At 52.8% G+C, this 24,908-nt stretch overlaps 1 protein-coding gene across 1 annotated transcript in view; it reads right to left on the bottom strand.

The window, feature by feature from the left end:
- Positions 1-72: 72 nt before the first annotated feature.
- LOC105494864 (solute carrier family 2 member 1) overlaps positions 73-24,908 on the bottom strand; it is a 33,885-nt gene continuing 9,049 nt past the window's right edge. Inside the window, exons 2-10 of the mRNA XM_011763783.2 lie at positions 17,595-17,690; positions 5,314-5,474; positions 4,894-5,134; positions 4,133-4,295; positions 3,853-4,040; positions 3,468-3,572; positions 3,190-3,291; positions 1,855-2,058; positions 73-1,481 (exon numbers count right to left, since the gene is read on the bottom strand). Coding sequence (XP_011762085.1) covers positions 1,281-1,481; positions 1,855-2,058; positions 3,190-3,291; positions 3,468-3,572; positions 3,853-4,040; positions 4,133-4,295; positions 4,894-5,134; positions 5,314-5,474; positions 17,595-17,690 — 1,461 coding nt within the window. The 3' untranslated portion in view covers positions 73-1,280. The remainder of the gene's footprint in view (positions 1,482-1,854; positions 2,059-3,189; positions 3,292-3,467; positions 3,573-3,852; positions 4,041-4,132; positions 4,296-4,893; positions 5,135-5,313; positions 5,475-17,594; positions 17,691-24,908) is intronic.

The raw sequence follows: 24,908 nt of genomic DNA, 5'->3' as shown, positions 1-24,908 counted from the left end.
ATTGTTAAAAGCAGGGGTTTTAGCTTATTCACTGTACGACTTCAGGCACATAACCTCTTTGAGCCTGTCAAGTAAAGGTACAGTATTTACTTCACATTCAAAATAATGCATTTCAAGCCTGAGCATCACGGCACAAAACTGCTGTCTTTTTGAACACCAACTATCAAATATGTGATAGAAATGCCTTGATGTCAAGATAAAGAATGTATATATTCTCTGGGTCACAGGGATCAAACAGATTTTTGAGCAATAGAGGACACTGATGAGAGGTGCGTGTAAGGGACTGGATCCTGAGTCAAAGTCTAAGCCGCTGAAGTGGTTGCAACCCCACTTACTTTTGTCTCACTCCCATCCAAACCTCCCTACCCTCAATCCACAAGCATTTCAAAACCATGTTTCTAAAAACCAGCCATTTATATCTGTTTAGGTAAGTAACAGGAGTGAGGTGGTGTATTTACAAGTTGGCTTGTCCAGATATACTATAACTTAGTGTCTGTATTTAATATTGACAACCAAAAAATATATATAAATATCTTGCATCTATACACAACAGGGCAGGAGTCTCCGTGTCTTCTTGAGCAGTGAGTTTGCAGGCTCCCACAGGCCCTCTTCTCATGGTGACAGTGTGGCCCTCAGTGCAAAGGAGACTAGAACCCGGCAGCCCAGACTGGCCCTTCCCCTCTCCTCCCTGCACTCCAGTGCTCCCAACTGATCTCAGGTAAGGAAAAATTAATTTGAGTGGTTGGGTAGGAAGAGATGGGAATGGGCAAATCCTAATGGAGCCTGACCCCTAGAGTGGGGAGATCCAGGCCAGCAGAAGGGGTGGCCATAGCCACCTCCTGGGATAGAAGCCTTGTAGTTCATAGTTCGATTAGTGTGTCCTTAGGACATAGGTCCGGCCCTACAGATTAGCTCGGTGAAGAAGGCAAGTGTCTGGACAGGGCATAGTCCCCACCCTCAGGCACTGAGCCATTCAGGGTGAAGCCTGGGATGTGGGTAGAGGAGACTCAGGCTGATATAAAAATAACAAAATCAGTAATAAAAAAATTATAAAACCTGTTGCTTGTCTGAATAGATTTGAGCAACAGTCTTGCTTTCGTTAAAATCCTGGAGCTGTTAAGTCCTGAATATTCTTCTGGACATCATTGCTGGCTGGAGAAAGGAGCCCCAGGCCCGGCTCGGCTGACATCTGTCAGTTTGGAAGTCTCATCCAGCTGCCTGTGCTCCTGAGAGATCCTTAGGGCTGCTGGGAGCAGGCCGGGCTGGTGGTCTGGGGCGCCTCACACTTGGGAATCAGCCCCCAGGGGATGGAACAGCTCCTCGGGTGTCTTGTCACTTTGGCTGGCTCCCCCCTGCCGGAAGCCGGAAGCAATCTCATCGAAGGTCCGGCCTTTAGTCTCGGGAACTTTGAAGTAGGTGAAGATGAAGAACAGAACCAGGAGCACAGTGAAGATGATGAAGACGTAGGGACCACATAGTTGCTGAAAGACATACAGACATGCTTGGTTGGAGTCATGACCCTACATCCTGACTGTAGGACTTTGGATAAGTCACTTTACCTTTGGGCCTTTGAGCTGAAAAAGGGAACATCCACCTCCCCAGGAAGGCTATCATAATTAAATGAGATCACGCTTGCACCTAGCGTGTAATAGGCTCCAGGAGCACCACTCAAGGCTAAGGGGAGAACCCTGGAGTTGAGGTCAGCATTCTTGGTCATGTGACCTGGGCTTCCTACCCTCGATTTCCTCCTCAGCATGATTCCTAATGAGAATGCTGGGCCAGCACTTTGCACAGCACTGTGGGGTCATGCGTGCAGGCGAGAAATGGTGAGTATAGAGACAGTGGGGTTCTCACCTCCACATACTGGAAGCACATGCCCACAATGAAATTTGAGGTCCAGTTGGAGAAGCCTGCAACAGCAATGGCAGCTGGACGTGGACCCTGGCTGAAGAGTTCAGCCACGATGAACCATGGAATGGGGCCAGGACCCACTTCAAAGAAGGCCACAAAGCCAAAGATGGCTACGATGCTCAGATAGGACATCCAGGGTAGTTGCTCCTGTTGAGGATGACGAAGAAGGGGAAAAGTTAGACTGGGTTGTGATGGATCCTCAGGGGAAACAGAAGCTACAGAGGCAGCCCAGAGCAGAGCCATGCTAGAAGGCAGGAAGCCTGGGGCTGGTCCTGGATTTGTTGTGTATCCAGCGTTGGGCCTACGTTTCCTCATCTGAACAAAATGACTTAAGTCCTGCGGGTTGGTTCCAAGTGTGAGCCCACCCCCTGGGAGTGGTAATGTGGTATGCATGTGGAGGGTGCTAAGAGGCCCCGTGGTCCCCTGGCTGTGCCTGCAGTGCAGTCTGCCTGTGGCAGGATGCAGAAGAACATTCCTGGGGGTGGGGTGGATTCAGGTTCTAAGGTTTGTGTGGTGCCCAGCTCCGGATGGTACAGAGTAAGCACTAAGCATATGGTTCTCATATAACCATTCTCCTTGAGGCGGCCCGGGTGGAAAAGTTACGGTCTTTCCACTTGCTGTCTGTCCGGCCTTTCGGCAACCACCAAACTTTCCAAGCCCAGGTTGAGCTGTAAAATGATAGTCCTGGTGCTTTCCTTGCCCAGAGGCTGAATAAACGACTGCCTGTGTGTGAGTGCCAGGCACAGGGTTGGCATAGCGGTCACAGTCACAGGCTTGGGGCTGAGGTTGATTCTTGGCTTCATCCTTTATCTGACAAGTTACTAACCTCACTGGGAATTAGGCTTCCTCCCCCATAAAATGGGAAGAACTGAACTACACCTCTAGTCGTGTGAACTGAATGAGGCAAGACGTGGTTCTGCACCTCTGTGGGGAGGAGAGCAGTACTTCCCAGGGTTGCTGTGAAGATGAATTGAGGCTACAGATGAAGATTGGAAAGGGTTAATATTAGGCAAAGTAATTCCTTAAGGAGGTGAGAGTTTGGGGTCTGGGACCAGAGGTGCTGTGCTGAGAATCCATCAAGCAGGGAGGAGCAAGTTCAAGAGAGGATGTGTATGGTTTGGAAGGTGACAACTTCAGGAGCTAGAAGGTCGAACCCACAGCCAGGGAGAGCGCAGTCACCACCTGGCCTGCCAGCCTGGGGCTGAGACAGGCATTTTGGGATCTGAAGCCCAGGCGAACTCCCCCACATCCCTCACCCTCCAGAACCTGGCAACTCACCAGCAGTGCCAGCGCGATGGTCATGAGTACGGCACAACCTGCCATGCCAGCCAGGCCTATGAGATGCAGGGTCCGCCGGCCTGCTCGCTCCACCACAAACAGCTGTGGGCAGAGACAGTGTCAGTGCCACCCCTGCCTGGTGCCCCTCTGAACCCACCCACCCAGAGGCCTCGCTTCAACAGCCGGGAAAGTCACAGGACACTGCAAAGACCAGCAGGGAAGATGGCACCGCCTCCTCCCTGGGGCTTGGCTGGGGGAGCCAGTAAGCGAAGACTCACCGACACAACAGTGAAGGCCGTGTTGACGATGCCAGAGCCAATGGTGGCGTACACAGGCTGCTGCACCCCTGCCTTCTCAAAGATGCTCGTGGAGTAATAGAAGACCTGCCAGACAACAGAAACTGTTGGAGCCTACCTGGACATTGTGGCCCTTCCCTGCCTCTGTAGCAGTGCATGTGGAACCCAGGATGAGTAAAGAATGAAGGGGACAAATACTCAGGCAGAAGGACACTGCACTGCAGTGTCCTTACAGGCTTGGGTTCTAAAGGGAAGGTTCTCCTTTGGCAGAGGCGTATCTGTTATTTCAAGTTTGGGGCTTGTTCACCGTGCACACTTGACCAGAGGGCTTGGCTGGGGCACAGGAAGGGTGGGTGGGGGCACTCACAGCATTGATGCCCGACAGCTGCTGGGACAGCTGCAGCACCACAGCAATGAGGATGGGCTGGCGGTAGGCGGGGGAGCGGAACAGCTCCAGGATGGTGACCTTCTTCTCCCGCATCATCTGCCGACTCTCTTCCTTCATCTCCTGCAGGTCATGGGTCACGTCAGCCGTCCCGCGCAGCTTCTTCAGCACTGGAGGGACCGGAGGGAGGGTGGGGGTGGCTCAGAGTGGGAAGAAGGCCAGGGCTCAGGGAGTGGGGAGGAGGGCAGGGCCCGGCCCGTACCACTCTTGGCCCGGTTCTCCTCATTGCGGTTGATGAGCAGGAAGCGGGGGCTCTCGGGGCAGAAGGGCAGCACGATGCACTGCAGCAGGGCCGGGACGAAGATGATGCTCAGCAGCAGGGGCCACAGGTCCTCGTTGCCCATGATGGAGTCCAGGCCGAACACCTGGGGGAAGCAGGGGCTGTGAGCCTCTGCCCTGACCCCCCTTCCCACCCCGTCCTGCCAGAGTGGCCTTTCCTACTTTGTGTCAGCTGCTGCTTCACAGAAGAGCCCCAGTTCTAGAGGCTCTGCCACTAGCATGAGGCTCAACCTCTCTGAACCCTCAGTTTCCTCATCGGTCACGTGGGGAAAGTAGGACCTACCCCACAGTGTTGCTGGGAGGACAAATGCCAAGGCCACAGATGTGTCCAGGACAGAGAACGGGGGCTGCTACTCTGCCACAGGAGGGTTTTGGGGACAGGGAAGGGGAAGCCTCCTGGAGAGAGGGTACACTGCACATAATGGCCTAAGGCATGCTGGGGGAAGGCGGGCCCTGTGGTTGGCGGCCTAGAGTGAGAAGAAAGGGATTGAGAAGAGTCAAGTCATCTTGCTCTCAACTAGGAGGCCATGGTGCTGTGTTCTCTGGACCTGTGTACCATAGCTGTCCTCTGCAGGGCTGTGGGGGCTGGGTGGAAGAGAAACTGCCCTGCGGGGCACAGATCTAAGAGCCACTGAAGCTGTGGGCAGGGGCTGTGCCGGGCAGGTAGATCCTGCCCTAGCTTACCTGGGCAATGAGGATGCCAACGACGATGCCCAGCTGGTGCAGGGTGCCCAGGGCCCCACGAAGGGCTGTGGGTGACACCTCACCCACATACATGGGCACGAAGCCTGTGGTCAGGCCGCAGTACACACCGATGATGAAGCGGCCCAGGATCAGCATCTCAAAGGACTTGCCCAGTTTCGAGAAGCCCATGAGCACGGCAGACACGAAGGCCAGCAGGTTCATCATCAGCATTGAATTCCGCCTGGGGGTGGGGTCACAGGTCAGGCCGGTGCCCACATTCCTTGGGCTCCCAGGGGCTGGGTCATAGGTAACACCCTAGAACAGACAGGGAAGTCTCCCCCACCTCCCACCCCATCTGGGACTCCCTGGGCAGGAGGGCATGGGCCCTCCAAGGGCAGTGCCAGGACCTCTCCTACTTACCGGCCAAAGCGGTTAACGAAAAGGCCCACAGAGAAGGAGCCAATCATGCCCCCCACGGAGAATATGGCCACAGAGAGGGACCAGAGTGTGGTGAGCGTGGTGGGCAGGATGCGCTCCCCATAGCGGTGGATCCATGTCTGGTTGTAGAACTCCTCAATCACCTGCAGGGGGAGATGCAGCCTGGGTGGGCAAGCCCCGGGCCAGGACCCAGTCTTCCTTTTCCTTTCCCCTTGCACCCCTCCCTAAGAGAGGGCCGGGGCCTGGCTCTGCCACAGATTCACTCCATGTTCTTGAGCTAAGTCCCTCTATTTCTGTGGGCCTCAGTTTCCCCAGGCAAGAAACAAGGGGTTGGAGTCCATCTGAGAGCCCCGCCAACTCTCCCGCTTCCCCTAACGTGTGGTTTCCAGTGCCCTGTGGTTTCACAGGCTCAGTGTGACTTGCTGGGATGACAGCAAGTGACCAATGGTGGAAGTTCAGGCATAGAAGAGAGGTACAAGGCCAGGTGTGGTGGCTCACACCTGGAATCCCAGCGCTTTGGGAGATCAAGGCAAGCAGATCACGGGAGGTCAGGAATTTGAGATCTGCTTGACCAACATGGTGAAACCCTGTCTCTACTAAAAGTAAAAAAAAATTAGCTGGACGTGGTGGCGCAAGCATGTAATCCCAGCTATGCGGGAGGGCTGAGGCAGGAGAATCGCTTGAACCCAGGACATGGAGGTTACAGTGAGCCAAGACTGCGCCACTGCACTCCAGCCTGGGTGACAGAGTGACACTCTATGTCTCAAAAAAAAAAAAAAAAAAGAAGTACAGAAGGAAAAGGGCCTTCCTACTTGCCCCTTTTATCCTCACCATGTCTCAAAGCCCCAAGGGCCCATCTCCTGCCACCGGGCCCTCTCCCCAACCCCTTGCTGGGGAGGAAGCAGGGCTTGACAGACGGGTTCCGCCATCCAGGAAGTACAGACTCCCCGACCGCACTGAGGGCCTGGTGTGACAAACTCACACATGTCACCCTTCAGATGTGCTTGAAAGACTCACACTGTGGCTTTCTGTTCCCCAGGCCTAGCTCCCTTGTGTCTGGCCTGCGAGCACCCCCTTGAAGGACCCACGCATGGCCTCCTCCCCTCTCCCAAGGGCCCAGCTAGGAGGTACGGGGAAAGGCTCCACACAAGGAAGCAGTTCCAGGAACTGGAAACGCCTGTCCTAGGACAGACCTGCCCACCAGCCCTGCCCCCACCCTGGCCAGCTCCCAGGGATGTGGTAGGCAGGCAGCACCGGTTCTGCCTGAGTACACTCACTACACTCTCAGTGCCACGGGACTGGCCAGACCCATCCAGCCACACGTATAGCAGAGTGCGGGCCTAGTTACCCAGAAACGGCTTCTTGTGCACGTATACCATCACACACACATAACCATGCTCACAGAATCTGAATATTCCTGCTTCAGCCAGTCACAAACTCACAGGCCCCTCATCCCCTACCACTTACAGCTCAAACTCAATTCCATTTGAACCCAGCCCATCCCAACACCCCTCCATGTGTGTGCATGCCGCAAGTTCATACACACACAGCGGTATGCAGCCTCCATCACTGCTGTTGGTCCTCCCTATCCCTTCCAACCCACCGAGGTCTAGCAAAAGAGGAAGGTGTGGGTGGGCACACTTGCCAAACGGGGGCCTGCAGTCCCAGAAATGCCCACTGAATATGCTGGGCCTGCCTCCTGGTGCCTTCCTTCCCATTGCTGTGGGTCCTCAGCCTCTAGTCATCTCTTTGCCTGCCCTGTCACAACCTGTCCCAAGTCTGGAGGCATCTGATGGAGGCCAGGCTCCAACGGGCGAGGACAGTTGGTAGGGGAGAGGCAAGCCCTAAGGATCTGCTTGTCCATTCCAAGGATGCCAGGCAGGGCAGTGAACAGAAACCTGAACTCTGAATCTGGACACAACTAAATTCAGGTACTAGCTCCACCCCTTATTTCCAGTGTGACCATGAGCAAGTTATTTCATCTCTGAGTTTCCATGGCCCCATTTCTAAAGTGCAGACATTAGCAGTAGCTGCTTCACAGTGCTGCAGGGAATCAGTGACACAGCGCTCTCCAGTGCTTGGTGTCATCATCCCTAAAATCACCCCACTGCACACTGGTGGCCTGAAGGCTGTGCAGACCACTAACAGAGTCTCCCCAAGCCTTCAACTCGTAACTCAAATTCGGGGTTCTTGCCTGGTATCAATCCAATCTCCCTACCTACCACACCTTTGCGCTATATACCATTTCCCACTCCTCTACACCTTTGAGATGCTACCACTCCTGCCTGGAAGGTACCCCTGGCCTTACTGCTGAAACCTTTCGAGATGCAGGTTTCCCTGACTCCAGGAGTTTGTCTTCCCTGAGGAAGACACTTGATTCACACCTGGTCTGTCCCAGAGCCAATGCCAGGGATACCTGGTGAGTAAATGGAGGAATTGATGAACTAAAGATGTTTGGCTCTCCTCTTAGAACCCCTTGATTCCGCTGGGGGCAGAGAGAAGGTAGATTTTGAGAAAAAAACAGAGCAACAAAACACAAAGTGTTCTTCTATGGACGAAACTAACCCCAGAGGAGGACTGGTTGGGAACGGTAATGCCCTGTTTATCAGGCTCCACCAAGAACAGGCTGTTCTGGATGAGGGTGGATATGGGAACTGTCCAGATAAATGGCGCTTGCCCTTTTGAGGGTCCAACCTTTCCTGACCCATTATGGGGTGAAAATTTGAAAAGATTTCACTTTGCTCTCCTGAGCAACCAGACCTACAAGCAGGGCTGCAGGGCAATGGTGTCTGCCCTTGGGGCTCTCTGCAGGGGCAAAGAGAGGTGTTTGCGCCTGTGCAGACTGGCTCCTGATGGCTAAATTTCTGCAGTCCATAGTTCTAAGGTATTCCCCCACTCCTCCGTGGTTCAGAGGCTTGTCTTGTACAACTCTACACACCCCTTTTGAAATTTGCCAAGAAGTCAGCAAATGGAATTTGTTTGAATTGTATACAAAGAAAGAGTAAATAGGTGCTAAGTAAGGCCTGAAACTACCTAAATAAGCTTGAAGATCTGTCGAGATGTTGGGGCAACTAATAAGAGAGGTGTATAAGTGAGGTGTGACCAGAGCTCCACCCTGAGTTACGTCTCCTGTCTGTGGTCACACAGTCAGAGGGACCCAACCTCGTCCAGGGCTGGCTCCTGGACGCTGCCTAGCTGCTCTGTTACTCAGACCACTTTATGGGGTGGAGGAAGGGTGAGCAGCCAGCTCTCTGCATGTTAACCTTGGCCTAGACTCATCCTCTCCAGCCCACAGCAGCACTTCCTGGCCAAGCTGAGGCTGGGGAGTGGGTTTCTGCCTCTTGGTGCCTGAGATTTCTGGGAAGAAGCCACGCCTGGTTTTCCACTCCTACTGCTGGTTCCGGTGCTCTGTGCCCTCTCCTCCCTGGGGATTCATATGGGGTTCCATGCTGACTCTTGGCCCAGGAAAGGCGGGAATGCTGGAGAATGAGAAGAACCCTACATAGGGAAAAGCTCTGGACACATCCTCCCTAGAAGTGTCTGGGTGCACCTCAGGAAAGAAGACTCTACTTATGCCCTGACAGGATCCCACAGGCCCAATCCCGTGGGCTCGAGCAGCCTCCGCAGCCCTGGGTCATGTGTGAGGTGAGACCTGGCACGTGCCTGTTCTGAACGCTCCCACCTCACATGCCCATCCCAAGCTTAGGAGTTAGACACTTGATGCTGCCACCACCCCACAACCACCAATCACCAGGTCCTCTCGATTCTGCCTCCGAGTCTGTCCTACTTCTCTACCCAGGCAGCCTGCCCTGGGTCTCATCTGGATTCTGCTCCTGACTCTTCCTATCCACCAAAGTCAGACCTCATTTCCCACAGCGAACCACCCCTCAGAATGCAGTCGGTGTCCCGCACACCAAATGTGCCAGGCTCGGCCATTCACCCGCTTCTGTGCTCCCTTCCCAGCCCGGTCTCTTCACCCAGCCGTGGGGTCTGGGTGGCGGCAAGCGTGTTGAGGAGGGAGGAGCGGTTCTGGTCAGTTCCCAGGGGGACTGCCATGGCATCGGCCAGCCGAGAGCTGAGGGGCTACTAAAGATCTCTGTCCAGGTGCCTCACTGAGCCTAGAGGACACCCACCATGGAGACCACCCTAGAGAAGCAGGTTGACTGTGGGCAGCTGAGATCCTTTGGACCAGATGGCTTCTGGTACACGAAGCTATTCCTCACCCAGTGGCTTTCCTGGGGTGAGGGGGAGGCCTGCACAAGCCTAAGGACACCCTGGGAATCCCCATACCACCTCCTGCCAGTCTAGGCAACTGTGGGTGAGACCACATGTCCGCCTGTCTACCAAGGAACTTCTCACTTCCCGTTTGTAGAGCGGCATGAGGCGGCGGACACTGCCTGGCACATGGGTAAGCTGTTACTGTTGTCACTGTTGCTCTCTCAAGAAGAGAAGTCGCCACCTTCAGAGGAGCCTTAGGGACAAGGTTTTCCATTTTGAAATTGCCAGAAATCATTACCTTAAGAATGTAAGAGGAAGGAGGAACCTGAAGGAACTAGGGGCCTGCTCGGGGAGTAAAGCTAGTCTCCAGGCCCTGCTCAGCTGCTCCTGGCAGAGGAACCCAGCAGGTCTGTAGCCCCAGAGGGCAGAGGCGCCAGGGCCAGACTCCAGCTTCGGGGAAGGAAGAGCTTTATAGACTTCAGGGTAAGAGGCTGCCCACCTTACAGGTGGTGAGTTCCCTGTAAATAGGGAACATGCAAGTCAAAGTGCTCCAGAGCCGAACTGGCAAACATTTTATGTAAAAGGCTAGCTAGAATCCATTAGGCAGGGTCTGTGAGCCACATTCTTTTTTTTCTCAACCTTGTAAAAATGTAAAAACCATTGTTAGCTCACGGGGTAGACAAAAACAGGCTGCTGGCTGGTTGTGGCCCTCCTGCCAACCCTTGATCTAGGATTCTAGACCACTGCCGGGAGGGGTATGTGTTTTGGAACCTCTGGCTGGTCTCACCATCCTTCCTGCCAGACATTCCTCTACCCCAGGAGGACTAGGTCGGCTAGGTCATCCCCAGCAGGGATCCCTGGGCCAGGTTGAAGCTCCATCTCAACCCTCCCTGTGCTCTACTGGATGCTATTGTGGGGAAAAAGGAGCTAACTGCCAGCCAAGCTTTCAGCGCCAGTTACAAGGAGGAAAGGGCCAGCTTCTCCGGCTTAGCCTCTCAGCCTGGCCTTCACCCCTGTTCCCTGCCTGCCCGTCTTCCAGCTGGGGCTGGCCCCGCACCGCCCCTCCTCCAAGCTCTCAGCCCAGGGCCTTCATCTCCACAGCAACTCTCAGCCACACCCCAGGGTCAGCTGGGAGATTGGAGCCAGATTTTCCAGGTGGGGCTGGACAGATAACCCTCCCCACTGGGTCCCCTGGGGCCTCATTTTGGTGCCTGGGGGAAGAGGCCCAGGTTGGGGCTACAGCTGAGCCCCAACCCGCCTGCAGAGGGCTGGACCACCCAGGCTGCTTGCCTGGAAGGGCACGGACATGGCTAGTCTCCAAACCAAGGCCAGGCCTGCCGGCAGACAGAGGAATCATCCCACCGCGGCAGCCGTACCCGAAGCCCTTCTAAGCTCTTGCAATAAAGTGACTCCTCTACCCCAACTATGACTCACGAGGCACACGCGGTGACTCCCTCATACGACACCTCACATCTTTGCTCGGGCCTAATCACCTTTCAGGGCATGCACAGATACTCCTCTGGAAAGCCTTCCTCCTAAGAACCACCCCTCCCTCTCCACTGCAACTGGTTCTCAAACAGAGGCGGCTTTGGCACCCCATAGGACATCTGCCAATGCCCAGAGACATTTTTGGTTGTCACACTGGCTACTGGCATCCAGAGGGTGGAAGCCAAGGATGCTGATAAACATCCTCCAACGCACGGGACATGCCTCTGCAACACCAGCAGAAACATCACAGTGCCAGGTTGAAAAACCCGGCTCTAAGGGCGAAGCACCCTCTTCCTCTCCCTTCCCTGCTTCCACTGTGCTTGTTCACATTTCCATCATTGCCTTTAGACGGCTAACTGTAAAGTACCGTGTGCTCCCTCTGTAGTAAACCTCAGCATGGAGATGGTCTGATGCATCCGTGTCGCTGGTGCCCAGCACGGCGCCGGAGGTGGAGAGTTGACACTAAATGACCAGCAAGCCACGAATCTAACTGAAGGGCTTGAGGGGTGATGTGATATGACAGGATGTGATGGTGTAAGAGATTGTGCAACTGTGTGTGGGAAACTTGAGACGCTGGTACATGACTGAGCTTGACTCAGCTCCGAAGTGAGAGCACACACGGCCAGCTGGGTGGCAGTTGTAGGTGAGTGAAAGGGTGTTTAGGTAGCCATCTGGGACTGTGCCCATCTTCCACAAGGGCACAGACTAGGGCCAGACTCCCTGGAGTTACATCATAGCCTTGCCACTTATTAGCTGTGTGTCCTTGCTTTCATTGCTTAACATCTCTGTGACCCAGTTTCTTATAAAGCAGGGAAAATTATGGTTTCTGCCTAATGGGGTTATTTTGAGGAACAAATAATTACTATTTCTAGAGTATGTATAACAATGCCTGGATTGTATAATAATCTGAAACAATGTATAACAAGCCTTAAGTGAGCAGTAAGGGTTTATGGTAGTGGTGATGGATGAAGGGGAGAGGGGACCAGAGCTCTTTGGACATAGGAGAGAGAAGGAGAGGCTGCCTGGAGCACGAAGCCCAGCTCAGCCTGACGGGACACAGGGCTTGGGTTGGGAGGCGGGTGTTGCCTCCAGCTCTTTCACTCACCAAGCTGGGTCATCTTGGGCAGACCTCACCTCCTCTGCAGACCAGGTTCCTCCTTTGTCAAACAAGGAGTGTTGTTTGTCAAACAATGAGGTCTTTTCTGGCCCAAACTCTCTGGATTCTGAGGATGCCTTATTCTTAGACATGCCTGACACGGTCCCTTGGGCCAGGACTTCATGGTTTCTCAGTGCTGTTAGTCTACTGGCACTCAGTTATTTCTACTGGCAGCTCAGTCATTTGGGGAGGGGAAAGGCAGTGCTCAGATGAGCCCAGTATGATGGTCAGGATTCCCTGTTCATTTAGCTGCTCCCCCTGTGGCTGGGCTCACCTCTTCCACCTCTGTCCTCCTCCTCCAGGAGGGGATGCATGGCAGGAATTTCCTGTCATCACTCACAGCAGGGCAGGGCCAGTGCGCAGAGCTGGGGAAGCGTGAGGCCTGGAGCCCACCTCTAGCTTAGCCCTTCACTCTCCAGATACCTCATCTGGCTTCAGTTCCCTCATTTAGAAGAGGGGAAGATAATGTCAGCTCCGCCTGCCTTGTAGAGTTGCTGTGAGGCGGTAATTTATGGGGAGGTGCTTTGTAAACATGTAAGCAAGTAGAATTAATCAACCACTTCCAGGAGGAAGCCCTTTGGGGCCTGTTTTATGGAAGAGAACAAGCTTCTGGCATCCTTACCATTCGTGGGGCAAAGCCTCTTTTCAAGAGTAGGCAAACCATGGCCAACCCAATGCTGTTTCCTAAGAGAGGTTCTTCTAAACAGACAAGGGAAGTTGGTGTGCCCAGTGCAGGCAGTTAGCGATTCCTCATCAGCAGAACATTTCACATCCCTGCACCTCTGCAGAAGCCACTCCCACTGCCCAGACACCTGCCCTTCCTGCCCTATGGGGTCAACTCACACTTCAAGGTCAAGCATGCCTGCCAAGTCCTCCGTGAAGCCCCTTTTTTAAATCTCCCCTGTCTCCCCAGCCCCAGCATTACTTGCCCCCCGTTTGCTCTCACAGCACCTTGAAGCCCTCTGTTAGTGACACTCTGGCTTTCTCCAAGGGGTCTCTCCCACTGCTGTGGAGACAGGGCCTGGCTCGGACTGTGTCTCAGGCAGCTCCCTGAGGGCCAGCATATGCCTGCTGTGTTCACAGCTATACTTCTCCCTCCTCACTGTCTAGGACAGCATCTGGCACAGCGTGGATGCTCAGGAAGTCCTGGCTGAATGAAAGAGTTGACTGGATGGAATCTGTGCCGCCCTAGGGCAGGCCTTCAGCCCTACCCGGGCACAGGAGTCGCTCTGCCCTGTTACTACATGTGGGCTCTGAGCCTCACTTTCATTTCTTCCTCTTGGGTCCTTCTATCCTCTCTTCACATGTTACATGTGTCACTTCTAATCTGTCTCCGGGTTGCAAAAACTGCAGCCAGCCTTGTGAGAAGTGTTTGTAAAGTGCAAAAGTCAACAGACCGAGCGCCTGGGTGCTTGCCCAGGAAACACCGCTAGATTTCAGTGTTCTCGGTTCTGGCCACTCACATCTCCAGTTTTGGTCTGCTGGGGCTGGTTCCCGAAGTGACCTTTGGACAGGTGCCCATACATGGTCCTGTGAATGCAGTTTACAGCCTCACCTGGGCCCTCTGAGCTGCTGACTAGCCCTGTGATGCCCTGGTCAGAGGTTCTGCCCATAGTCCATGACAGTTATAACCTCTCGCTTATTTCTGATTAGACGGGAGGCCTCAGGGATCACAGAAGTCCATCTCAGATTTGTCTACATCTTTGGAAGTCTCTCAGTCCCTGGCTGGGCATGGTGGCTCACACCTGTAATCTCAGCACTTTGGGAGGCCAAGGCAGGTGGATCACCTGAGGTCAGGAGTTTGAGACAGCCTCACCAACCTGGTGAAACCCCATCTCTACTAAAAACACAAAAATTAGCTGAGCATGGTGGTACGCACCTGTACCAGTAGCCCAGCTACTCAGGAGGCTGAGGCAGGAGAATCACTTGAATCCAGGAAGCGGAGGTTGCAGTGAGCCAAGATCATGCCACTGCACTCCAGTCTGGGCAACAGAGCAAGACTCCATCTCAAAAAAAAAAAACGGTATCTCAGTCCCTCCTGGCCAAAGGCAGCCCCTCCCTTCTGCTCCGACACCACCTCCCTCCTGCAAGACCTCCGCCCTCACTTCCTTATCTTCACGCTCTCCTCTGCTGATTCCTTCCAACATGTTTTAAAATGACTTTCATTAAAATACATACATACATGCATACATACATACATACATAAATTCCCAGCCATACCATAATTCCAAACCTCCTCAACTCTTTTCTCCATTTCCCACCAACTCTTTTGGAAGGGCTGTCTCCACCCTTTCTCATCTGCCTCTCACTCTTCACCCAATCGTAGTGAGGCTTCTACCCGTGCTGTGTCACCCAGTCAGCCCAAATGGCCACAAGGCCACCATCGCCTCTTCTGCATTCAGCAATGTGGAGAGGCTTGCCCAGTTCAACCCCTGGGGCACCTGATGGCATTCCTCCACTCTGTTCATCCACTCACTATCCACCAGTGTCTATTACTATGACAGGCACCGTTCTAGGCACTGAGGACACAGCCGTGGACAAACCAGACAAATACCCTGGCCCTTCGACAGCTTACATTCTCCCTCTGTGTTGGGAGGGTATCCTCTCCTGGTTTTAGAGATACCAGCTCTTGTTCTTCTACTTAGGGTCCTTTTCTAGCAATGGGTTGTTCTCTGGGGCCTTAATCTTTTTACTTTTAATTTTTATTGATTTAATTATAAAATTGAGATGAGGTCTTGATGTGTTGCTCAGGCTGGTCTTGAACTCCTGGGCTCAAGTGATCCACCCACCTCAGCCTCCCAAAGTGCTGGGATTACAGTGTGAGCTACCACGCCTGCCTTACTCTTCATTTCTCTTTTTATTCCACAGTCTCCCTAGAAGATCTTCCTCCGCTGTGTGGATACCAGTGACTAACTCTCAACTTTTCTCCAGCCTGGGTCTAAGAAACAGACCCACACATGCAGGTGCCTCCTGCACATCTCCAGCTGTATCACCCACGTCTCCATTCCTGCACATCCCATGGCCACCTCTCAGCTCCTGGCACACCTGCTCCTTCAAACCACACATCACCAGATACCTAGAAACCATTTTTAAACCCTTCTCTGTTGCCCTCGCACGGAATTGATGACCAAATCCTGTCCATTCTTCCTCTGAGGGTTTGCTTTTATGTCACTAGTGCAACGGCAACTTTCATGGTTTCCCGTCTCTAGTCTCACATTCTTAGGTCTACCCCTCCATACCAGACGCCTGAGTCATTTCCGTACAATGCAAGTCTGATCACGTCTGCCCTGGGCAGTGGGTTCCTATTGTCTTCATCCTGAAGTCCATGCTCCCTAGCTGCCCCTCCCCACCCCCACCGCCCCTTCTGACTGTGCCATGCCATACTTACAGGGCCCTTTGTGGTCTGGCTCTTGCCTACCTTGTTGACCTCCCCAACCTTCCCCCTCCTCCTGTTCACTCTAGTGACACACTAAACTACTCATGCTTTACTCATGCCAGGCTTTCTCTCTTCTGGGCATTTTACTTTGCAGGCCCCCTGCTCACCCCAACCCTGTTCTGTTTCTGGAAAACACCTTCTCTGTCCTGACCTTAGAGTCCTAGTTCTGTCATTAACTCACTATGAGATCACAGTCAAGACGTCACTCAGTCCAGTACTGTCAACCTTGGCTGCACAGTTGAATTGGTGGAGAAACTTTTAATTGAATGCCCAAACAGCATCCCAGACCAATTAAATCAGAATCTGGGGGTGTCCTGGAAACCCTAGTGTGCAGCAAAGTGGAGAGCTCAGCCTCCCTCTGTTTCCTCCCAGCCTGTCTTACAGACTTTCCATTTGTAAGGATTCCCAAAGGGAGCCAGTTCTGAAGCACACACTTCGGCAAGAGCTGTCAAGAGCACTTAGCAAATGCAGGGCTTGGGGCTGGTCCAAACATGGGCCCACGGTCGCCATGCCCGGCAAACTTGGAAAAGTCCCGTCACCTCCGCGGCAGCTGAGCATGACTCAGCAGGCCAAGCCTTCCTGGTGACTTGCTCCTTGGCATCGGGCATGGCCCATAGCCCATAGTGCCTATTTGGAAAAGAGCCCAGCTAACTCCAGACACTACCTGGTTCCCCCAAACAGGCCCCTGATCTTTGGGAGTCACCACACTCACTTTCTAGCCGCATCCGTCTAGACAAGAAATGTGGTCCTGACGTGAGTGAGGACTGCCCACTCATTTGGTCCTCTCTGAGAAGGTACAGATTTTTAAACTGGCAAGGCAGCTGGTTAGGAAGACCGCCTGCGGCCATGGAAATAAAGAGCTTGGCTTCTGACTCCAACATTCAGTAGCTTTGTGACCTTGGGCCTGTCGGTCATTTCATCTGCCTGGACCTCAGTTTTCTGGGTCTATAAAATGGAAATCACCACCCAATCTCATAAACACAAGCAAAATGCCTGGTACAGAGGAAGGGCTCAGTTAGTTTCCTTTCCTGTCCCTACCCCCTACCCCCTTTTCCTCTTCTCTCCTCCTTAATGCAAGTAGGCTGGGCTGGAGGAGATGATCTAGGTCCCTTCCCATCCTGACATTCAAGTAAACAAGTGAGGACAGATCTAGGATGCACGGTAGGGAGGAGGAAGCCAGCACAGACCTTCACCCCCTGCGGCTCCCCAGGGCAAGACGCCATTTCTGCTTTGACTGGCACAGGGCCTTCAGGGAGAGGATGCAGTTTCAACCTACAATTGGATGCCTTAAAAGGAAGTGCACTGCCTGTGGATGGGTATGAGTGCAGGCTCAAGGACCACCTGGCAGGCAGGTGTTGGATACCAGCTGTCTCTGACTAGCTGGGTGATACTGGGCAGGTTTCCTCTCCCTGGCCATTTCCCACACCTGCAGGCTGGGAGTGGTGCCTGTTGCCTACAGTGCTGCAGTGAGCATCAAGTGAGACAAGCCCAGGAAAACCCTCTGCAGCCCCAGAATGCCATGGAAATGCAGCATTGTTGTATTGAGCTTTGCTCTGAGTTTATTATATCATCCAACATATTATTATACGACTGAGTTGGGTGGAGGGTTGGTCAAGAGGCCCTATAAAAGACCCCAGGATTCTGTGGGACCTGAGATTCTAGAATTCTGCCGCCCTAAGATTCCAAAGCAAGAGACGAGTCTCTGACATTGTCAGGGCCAGAAAATTGGCTGGAGAGGCAGACAGTGCGTTGATGTAAATGACTCTAATTCAGGTGGTGGTGTGAGACCATGGGCATGTGTGATGTGCAACAGAGCAGGCTCGTGTCCATAAGCCAACGATGGCATAGTACTCACCTTCTGGGGTGGTGTGAGACTAATTCAGGTGGTGGTGTGAGACCATGGGCATGTGTGATGTGCAACAGAGCAGGCTCATGTCCATAAGCCAACGATGGCATAGTACTCACCTTCTGGGGCGCATTGATGACTCCAGTGTTGTAGCCAAACTGCAGGGAGCCAAGCACTGCTCCTCCCACGGCCAGCATGAGGCGACCCGTCAACTTCTGCAGAGAAACAAACCACACTATTATAGGCGTGTCTGGGCCCAGGTTACTACAGGGCAGGGCCTGGACTGGCAGGTTCCTGTGTTCAGGTATCTTGCCTGACTCCTGGCACCACACCAGTCTTTCTCCCAGGAAACTTGGCCTATTCCCGACCTCAGGTGCCCAAACCAGCCTAGCTGACTTCAAGACACTGGGCTGGCCGACCATTTCCTGGGGAGAGAGGGGAAGTATGGTCTTCTCTCTCTGTAGCCAGGTCTCAGAGAGGCAGAGGCTTCGGATTCGTGAGGGTCTCATTTCCCTGGTGAAGCCATGCCTGGGGTCTGGTGGTTCTAGACTCTCTAACTGGGAGGCCCAGGAACCAACCCTCCTATGTGAGGGGGCCCAAATTACTTGGTAGGAGTAGCACAGATATAGGAGAAACAACCTGGATTTGGAGCTGAAGGCGCTGGCTTCTGATTCCAGCCCATCGGCCTGTTTGCTCTGTGAATTCCAGCTAAGTCCCCCTTGCACCACTTCTCCCCTGTCCTCCACTTCTCCCCTGTCTTCCATTGGATGGTCAGCAAAATGGCAACAGCTTCGTTTGTCACATTGGAGATGTGATCCCACCTTGCCCTGACCTTCCTGCTGTTCACAGGGCAGGAAACTGAGCCCTGAGAGGGTGAGGCAAGTTCCAGATCACTCAGGAGTCTGCAGCAGAGAGCTCAGGGCTCCGGACTCCCTACCCAGTGCTCCTGATGGCAACAATCCCCAAACCATAAGACTCCCAAGGTTATTTGGACATAGATGACATGCTAGGCAGGAATGCACTTTGGAAAAGTGCACAAGGTGAGTAAGAGTGTTGGGCCAAGGTGTTTCCAGTGGGCAAAGGGCTAGGAGAGAAAAAGGGCAGTTTACTTCTATCCACTGGAAGCCGAGGACATGAGGCAGCAGGAAGGGCAGAGGCCAGCAGGTGAAGAGCCCTGCTTAGCCACAGGTGATTGAGAGGCCAGTGGGATGTCCGCCTTGCTGGAGAAAAGTACTCTTTTCAGCTATAAAAATGAGGAAATCAGGAAATGTGACATTAGGCAGGCCTTTAACTGATTGTGGGAGAACAGGGCTGCGGGAGGCACACCAAAGAAATGACTGGCATTCGCTACGCACACCACACCAGACTGGGCACTGGAAGTGAGTGGAGCTGGCCACGGCCTGCCTGTGGGTTTCTGGGCCTCGGTTTCCACAGAACCCAGAAGCACCCTTTACTTCAAGATCATCACAGATAGCCCTGGGCGTAGCTGTTATCAGGCATATTCCCAGTATGGTCTTTTCATTCTCTGGAAGCTGTCAGTCAGGGCAACGATTGCAAAAGCCAAGGCTCTCACATCAGAGGCTGCGAAAGAGGAAGAAGACTTTGGCCCAGGAGGAGCGTACAGCTCAGAGCCCCTTCTGTGTGTGCGTTGTGTCCTTCCTTCCCATTAGTCTGACCCCTTAGCCTGCCTTGGGACATTTATTCCACATGCTGGGGCTTCCCTCATACCACAGGGACTCCATTCTCTCTAAGTTCTCTGCATTGCCCAACTGGAAAGACAGCCCCTCCCCCAGTATGTCCTGGCACTGCCCCGAGTCTCCCTCTCTCAAGTCTCTGGGGAGCCTTCAGGCCCAGAGCTGTTGTTCTGAGTGGGTAGTGAGCAGCTGACAAACTTCTGGGGGATCCCAGTGACACACCAGGTCAAGTCTAACTCATAGGGTGGACACTGGGATTAAATCAGAGGCTGTGGCAAGGCACTAAGCATCACCGGGAGGGTTCACTAAACAGCGACTGCTAGGCCCACCACGTGCTGGGCTTTCTGCCTGCGGAATTACCTGCATTTGGCTTATGGGATGCAAAGTATATACTGTATTTTTCTGGAACACATTAGAATAGATTAAAAACAAGCAATGCAGCGACATCAATCTATGATTTCAGAAAACGTGGCGTGGCATAGTTATATAATGGAATACATAACCTGGGGGTTCGAGGCCGCAGTGAGCTGTGATCACCCCATGGCACTTCAGCTTGGGTGACAGAGTGAGACCCTGTCCCAAAAAACAAAAGCAAAACCAAAAACAGAGCAGTGTGTATATTGTATGCTCCCTTTTGTGTTTTAAAAAAAAATTGGCTGGGGGCAGAAGGAGAATATACACATCTATTTAAAAGAATGCACAAGAGGCTGGGCGCGGTGGCTCACACCTGTAATCCCAGCTTGAGGCCAGGAGTTCGAGACCAGCCTGGCCAACATGGCAAAACCCTGTCTCTACTAAAAATACAAAAATTAGCTGGGCATGGTGGTGCGTGCCTGTAGTCCCAACTACTTGGGAGGCTGAGGGACACGAATTACTTTGTCTGGGAGATGAAGTGAGCTAAGATGGCGCCACTGCACTGCACTCCAGCCTGGGCGACAGAGCAGACTCTGTCTAAAAAAAAAAAAAAAAAAGAATGTACAAGAAAGGTGACATTCTAACCTGGGGGGCCTGGGTGACTGGGGACAGGGTGAAAGGGAGATTTCATTTTATAGCCTTTGGCACTTTTTTGAATTCTGAATGGTGTGAATGGAATCACCTATTCAAAATAATTTTTACAAGCCCTATGATTTCATATTACTTAGAACAAAGCAATTTAAATAAAAACATAATTTAAATAAAAACATTTTTTGTTTAAATAAAAACAAAAAAATTTAAATAAAAACATGTTGGCAGAGCATGAGTGAATGACACTGGCCGTGTGAGGCAAGTGCTATTATCACAGGCCCTGTTTTACTGGGGACTGCATCTGATGTTCCAGGGGTCTGGAGCCTCTGAAGTCATCCCTGGGGCCCCACTGAGCAGCTGCTCGATTTTAGCCTCTGGCAATGGGGGCTGCTGGGGTCCAAGGACATACCCCTCTGCTGGACCTTGTCATCGGCAGGTCGAGGTCAAACTCCACTTTAGAAAACCTGCCTACCCACGCCCTGGATCACATCCACATCCACCCAGGCAGCTGCGGCACTAGGACTCACTAAAATACCAGTGACCTATGCTCCAGGTCTCATGCTAAGTGAGGCTGGGGCCCCGGGTGAAACTGGACCCAGTCCTGACACCAAGGAAGGGGTTTCCAGTCCAGTGGGGTGGGGGCAGTGGGGAGGCAGATGAAGATGAGTGGCTAGTGTGGTCTTGGCTTCAACAGGAGGCTGGTATGAGGCACTGTGAGAACCCTGGAGGGAAAAATTTCCAGTTTTGCCCAGGTACAAAAAAAGATGAGCTCCCAGGAGGTGACACTGGAGCTGGGCCGTGAAGGACACACAGAGAGTCTGCCAAGTGGGAAAGCAGTGGCAAGGCTACATTCCAGGTGGACAGAACAGTATGTGCAGGGGGAAGAAATGGGGACCGATCGGTCAGATTAAGAAACAGGGTGCTCAGTGTGGTTCAGTGCTAGGTGTAGGGGGAGGGACATGGCCCCTGCTCCTCAGTAGGCACACGATGACACTGCAACCAATCTCAGATTCATGCTCCCCTTCTGCTGCGCCCACCATAGCCGGCTTGATCACTGCTGGGCTTGGAAGCTGACCCACGTTTAAATGCAGCAAGCTGCCTCCTTTCACCTTGGAGTGGGATACAAGGTAGCCCTGCTTTGGGCCTTGGTTTCCTCACCTAGAAAATGGAGATGAAAGTTCCTTCCTTAAGGCGTTGCTGTTAAGTTTTCTATCAGTATCCATTACGAAGCCTGGCAGAATTCCCTCCACAAGTATTTGCTGGAGCAAGGAAGAAGAGCAAGCTACCCTTGACCGGGCAACCTCAGCACCATCTGCCCCCACCAGCCAGTGGCTGGAACTGGAACATGGTAACGAAGTCCATTCACTCAACGTGTATTTATTCTGGTGTCTGTCAAGCTGATGAACAGTTGGTGATGACTTAGAGAAGGGTACTAGCCCCAGACAGCTTGTGATTTTCTTGTGGGAGCCTTTTTTACTGGTGGGGAGCAATCTACAGCCCAGAATCTGGGATCCCCAGCAGCCCATCATCACTCCCTGGGGATAAGACTACTTTCTAGAACATTCCATTCTCTTCCAGGCCTCTGCTCTTGCTATGTCCTCTACAGTCTCTAGCTTATTACCCATCTGTCACTCAGTTTGGGAACTCCTTAAGAGCAGAACCAGGGGCAGGACGCAGTGACTCACGCCTGTAATCCCAGCACTTTGGGAGGCCAACATGGGCGGATCACTTGAGCTCAGGAGTTCAAGACGACGAGCCTGGGCAACATGGTGAAACCAGGTCTCCACTAAAATTACAACAACAACAACAAAATAGCCGGATATGGTGGCACACATCTGTATCCAGCCACTCAGGAGGCTGAGGTAGGAGGATCACCTGAGCCTGGGAGGCAGAAGTTGCAGTGAGTCATGCCACCTTACTCTAGCCTCGGCAACAGAGTGAGAAAAAAAAGAATGGAACCTGGGTCATACCGTGTCTGCAGCCAGAGTGGCCAGAGGAGGGAACAGCACATACAAATTGCAAAACAAAGAAACCTGCCACTTTTCAATTTAGCTTTTAGGCAAAGCTGGCTCTGTGTGTATCTGTTGTGCCAGACCAGTGTTCATCCTCAGCCATTATCAAAACCCTGGAGAGTGCTGGACTATCAGAGCTCTGAGAGGTGAAAACAGCATCCCCCAAAACCCCCCACTCCAAACCCACAGGGCTGTTGAGGAAAGACCTCTGAAGTCAGGCAGACCGAGTTCAAATCCTGACTCTCCTAACAGAGTCATGACCTCTCAGCTTGGCCAGCGCCTGGGCCCAGGGTCCAGCACAGAGAAGGATTTCTCATGTCCCCACCCCTCACCCTCCCTATCCCACTGCTGGGGGTCTCACGACCCACAAGAGACCTCCCTCTCCCAGGAAGCCGTGGATGGGGTGTTAAGATTCAGGACCTCTCCCCCAACACTCAGATGCCAGATGGCCCTGGCCACACTGTATAACTTGCAAAAACCGTGGCTTTTTTTTTTTTGAGATGGCGTCTCACTCTGTCGCCCAGGCTGGGGTGCAATGGTGTGATCTCAGCTCACTGCAAGCTCCGCCTCCAGGGTTTACGCCATTCTCCTGCCTTAGCCTCCCGAGTAGCTGGGACTACAGGCAACTGCCACCATGCCCGGCTAATTTTTTGTATTTTTAGTAGAGACGGTGTTTCACTGCGTTAGCCAGGATGGTCTCGATCTCCTGACCTCGTGATCCGCCCGCCTCAGCCTCCCAAAGTGCTGGGATTACAGGCGTGAGCCACCGCGCCCGGCCAAACCGTGGCCTTTTGACCCATGTCAGTGTGTCGGCATAGCGCTCCAGCCCCCGGGTTGGCCTGCGGCAGGTTCTCAATCTATATTGGCAGAGGGAGGGCACATGGCTACTGCCGCTCAGAGGCAGGGTAGTCCTGGCAAGAGGAGGGTCCCAGGGCCAACAGAATGCAGACGTTGCTCCATCTTGTCCTCTTCCTACAGCATCCCACGTGGGTTCCCGAGGTGCAGGGAAGCAGGGGACGCAGGGCTTTCCAACTGCTTAGTACACAGCACAAAGGTGGGCGGGAGGGGTTTACGTAATCCATGACAGCTCCCTTTAACTTGTTTTGTTGTGTTTCTTACTCATTTAAACAAATTTTGGGGCATTAAAAGAAAGAACCTCAAGGCTGGACGCGGTGGCTCACACCTGTAATCCCAGCACTCTGGTAGGCCGAGGCAGGCGGATTGGTTAAGGCCAGGAGTTCGAGACCAGTCTGGCCAACACAGCAAAAACCCTATCTCTACTAAAAATACAAAAACGGGCTGGCACAGTGGCTCACGCCTGCAGTTCCAGCACTTTGGGAGGCCAAGGCATGCAGATCACGAGGTCAGGAGATGGAGACCATCCTGGCTAACACAGTGAAACCCCGTTTCTACTAAAATACAAAAAAAAAAAAAAAAAAAAATTAGCCCGGCGTGGTGGCACACACCTGTAGTCCCAGCTATTCAGGAGGCTGAGGCAGAAGAATGGTGTGAACCCAGGAGGCAGAGCTTGCAGTGAGCTGAGATCGTGTCACTGCACTCTAGCCTGGGTGGCAGAGCAAGACTCCGTCTCAAAAAAAAAAGTACAAAAATTAGTGGGGCGTGGTGGCACATGCCTATAATCCCAGCTACTTGGGAGGCTGAGGCACGAGAATATAATCACTTTAACCTGAACGGCAGAGGTTGTAGTGAACAGATATCGCACCACTGCATTCCAGTCTGGGCGACAGAGCAAGACACTCTCAAAAAAAAGAAAAAAAGACAGCCTGGGCTGCAGTAAGAAAGAACGAAGCTCAAGAAATTGCAGACTGCTGTAACACTGGCACATGACAGGAGGCGCCTGAGGTCAGAGGGCAGGTGCCCAGCCTAGCATACAAACAAAAGCCAGGGTTGGGACTAGAGTTGTTTGGTTTCCTAGCCTGGCATTTTACCCTCTGACCAGTTCCATCCTGCCAAGTCTTTTAAAAAAGAAGAGTGATGGACTAACAGCCCGAAGCCTGACCTTAGGGTGACCTCAAGCATTAAGTGCTCCTGAAGCCACTTCCTTTAAGCCTTCCAGTGATGTCAAGACCCTTGCATGACTGAACCTCCCGAAACCCCTGGTGGCCCTCGAGGCAGAAGGCACTCGCCAGTCTTGAAAGTACAACTGAGAGGAGGGAGCTGGTGCATTTATCAGCAGCACCAGCGAGCTGAGGCACCCTGCCAGGGGCTGCTCATACATTCTGATTTAACCACCATGAACAAGCTTTTGGGGAGAGATTGCTCCCTTTTCACGGATGAGAAATGAGAGGGAGGGAAAAGCGCAGAACCAGGGCGCTCTAGGCTTCAGAGAAGCTTCCAACTGGGGGTCTCTGATGCCAAATTCTGCGCCTTGCCTGCTCAGGTCCTCCCCTTGTTTCCGGGTACTGGTCTCTGAAGGAAACAAGGTTTCTACCTGGTGCTTTCTATGTGGGTCAAATTCCATAACAGCAGCTCTCTGAGCCTTGCCCACTCTGAGCCGAGACAGCACGGGCACAAGCTCAGAAAACTTTGGGCCACTTTGCTGCATTTGCTGTAAGCCAAAGTTGGCAAACTATGGCAGCTAAGAATGAGTTTTACATTTTTAAGTGGCTGGAGAGAAAAAAAAGACAACGACTAATATTTTGTGATACGTAAGAATTATAATAAATTCACATTTCAGTGACCATGAATAAAATTTTATTGG

Source organism: Macaca nemestrina, chromosome 1, assembly GCF_043159975.1.
Source record: "Macaca nemestrina isolate mMacNem1 chromosome 1, mMacNem.hap1, whole genome shotgun sequence".
Classification (NCBI taxonomy): Eukaryota; Metazoa; Chordata; class Mammalia; order Primates; family Cercopithecidae; genus Macaca; species Macaca nemestrina.
The sequence above is the reverse complement of the archived record's forward strand: the minus strand, read 5'-3'. Positions and strand labels throughout refer to the sequence as shown.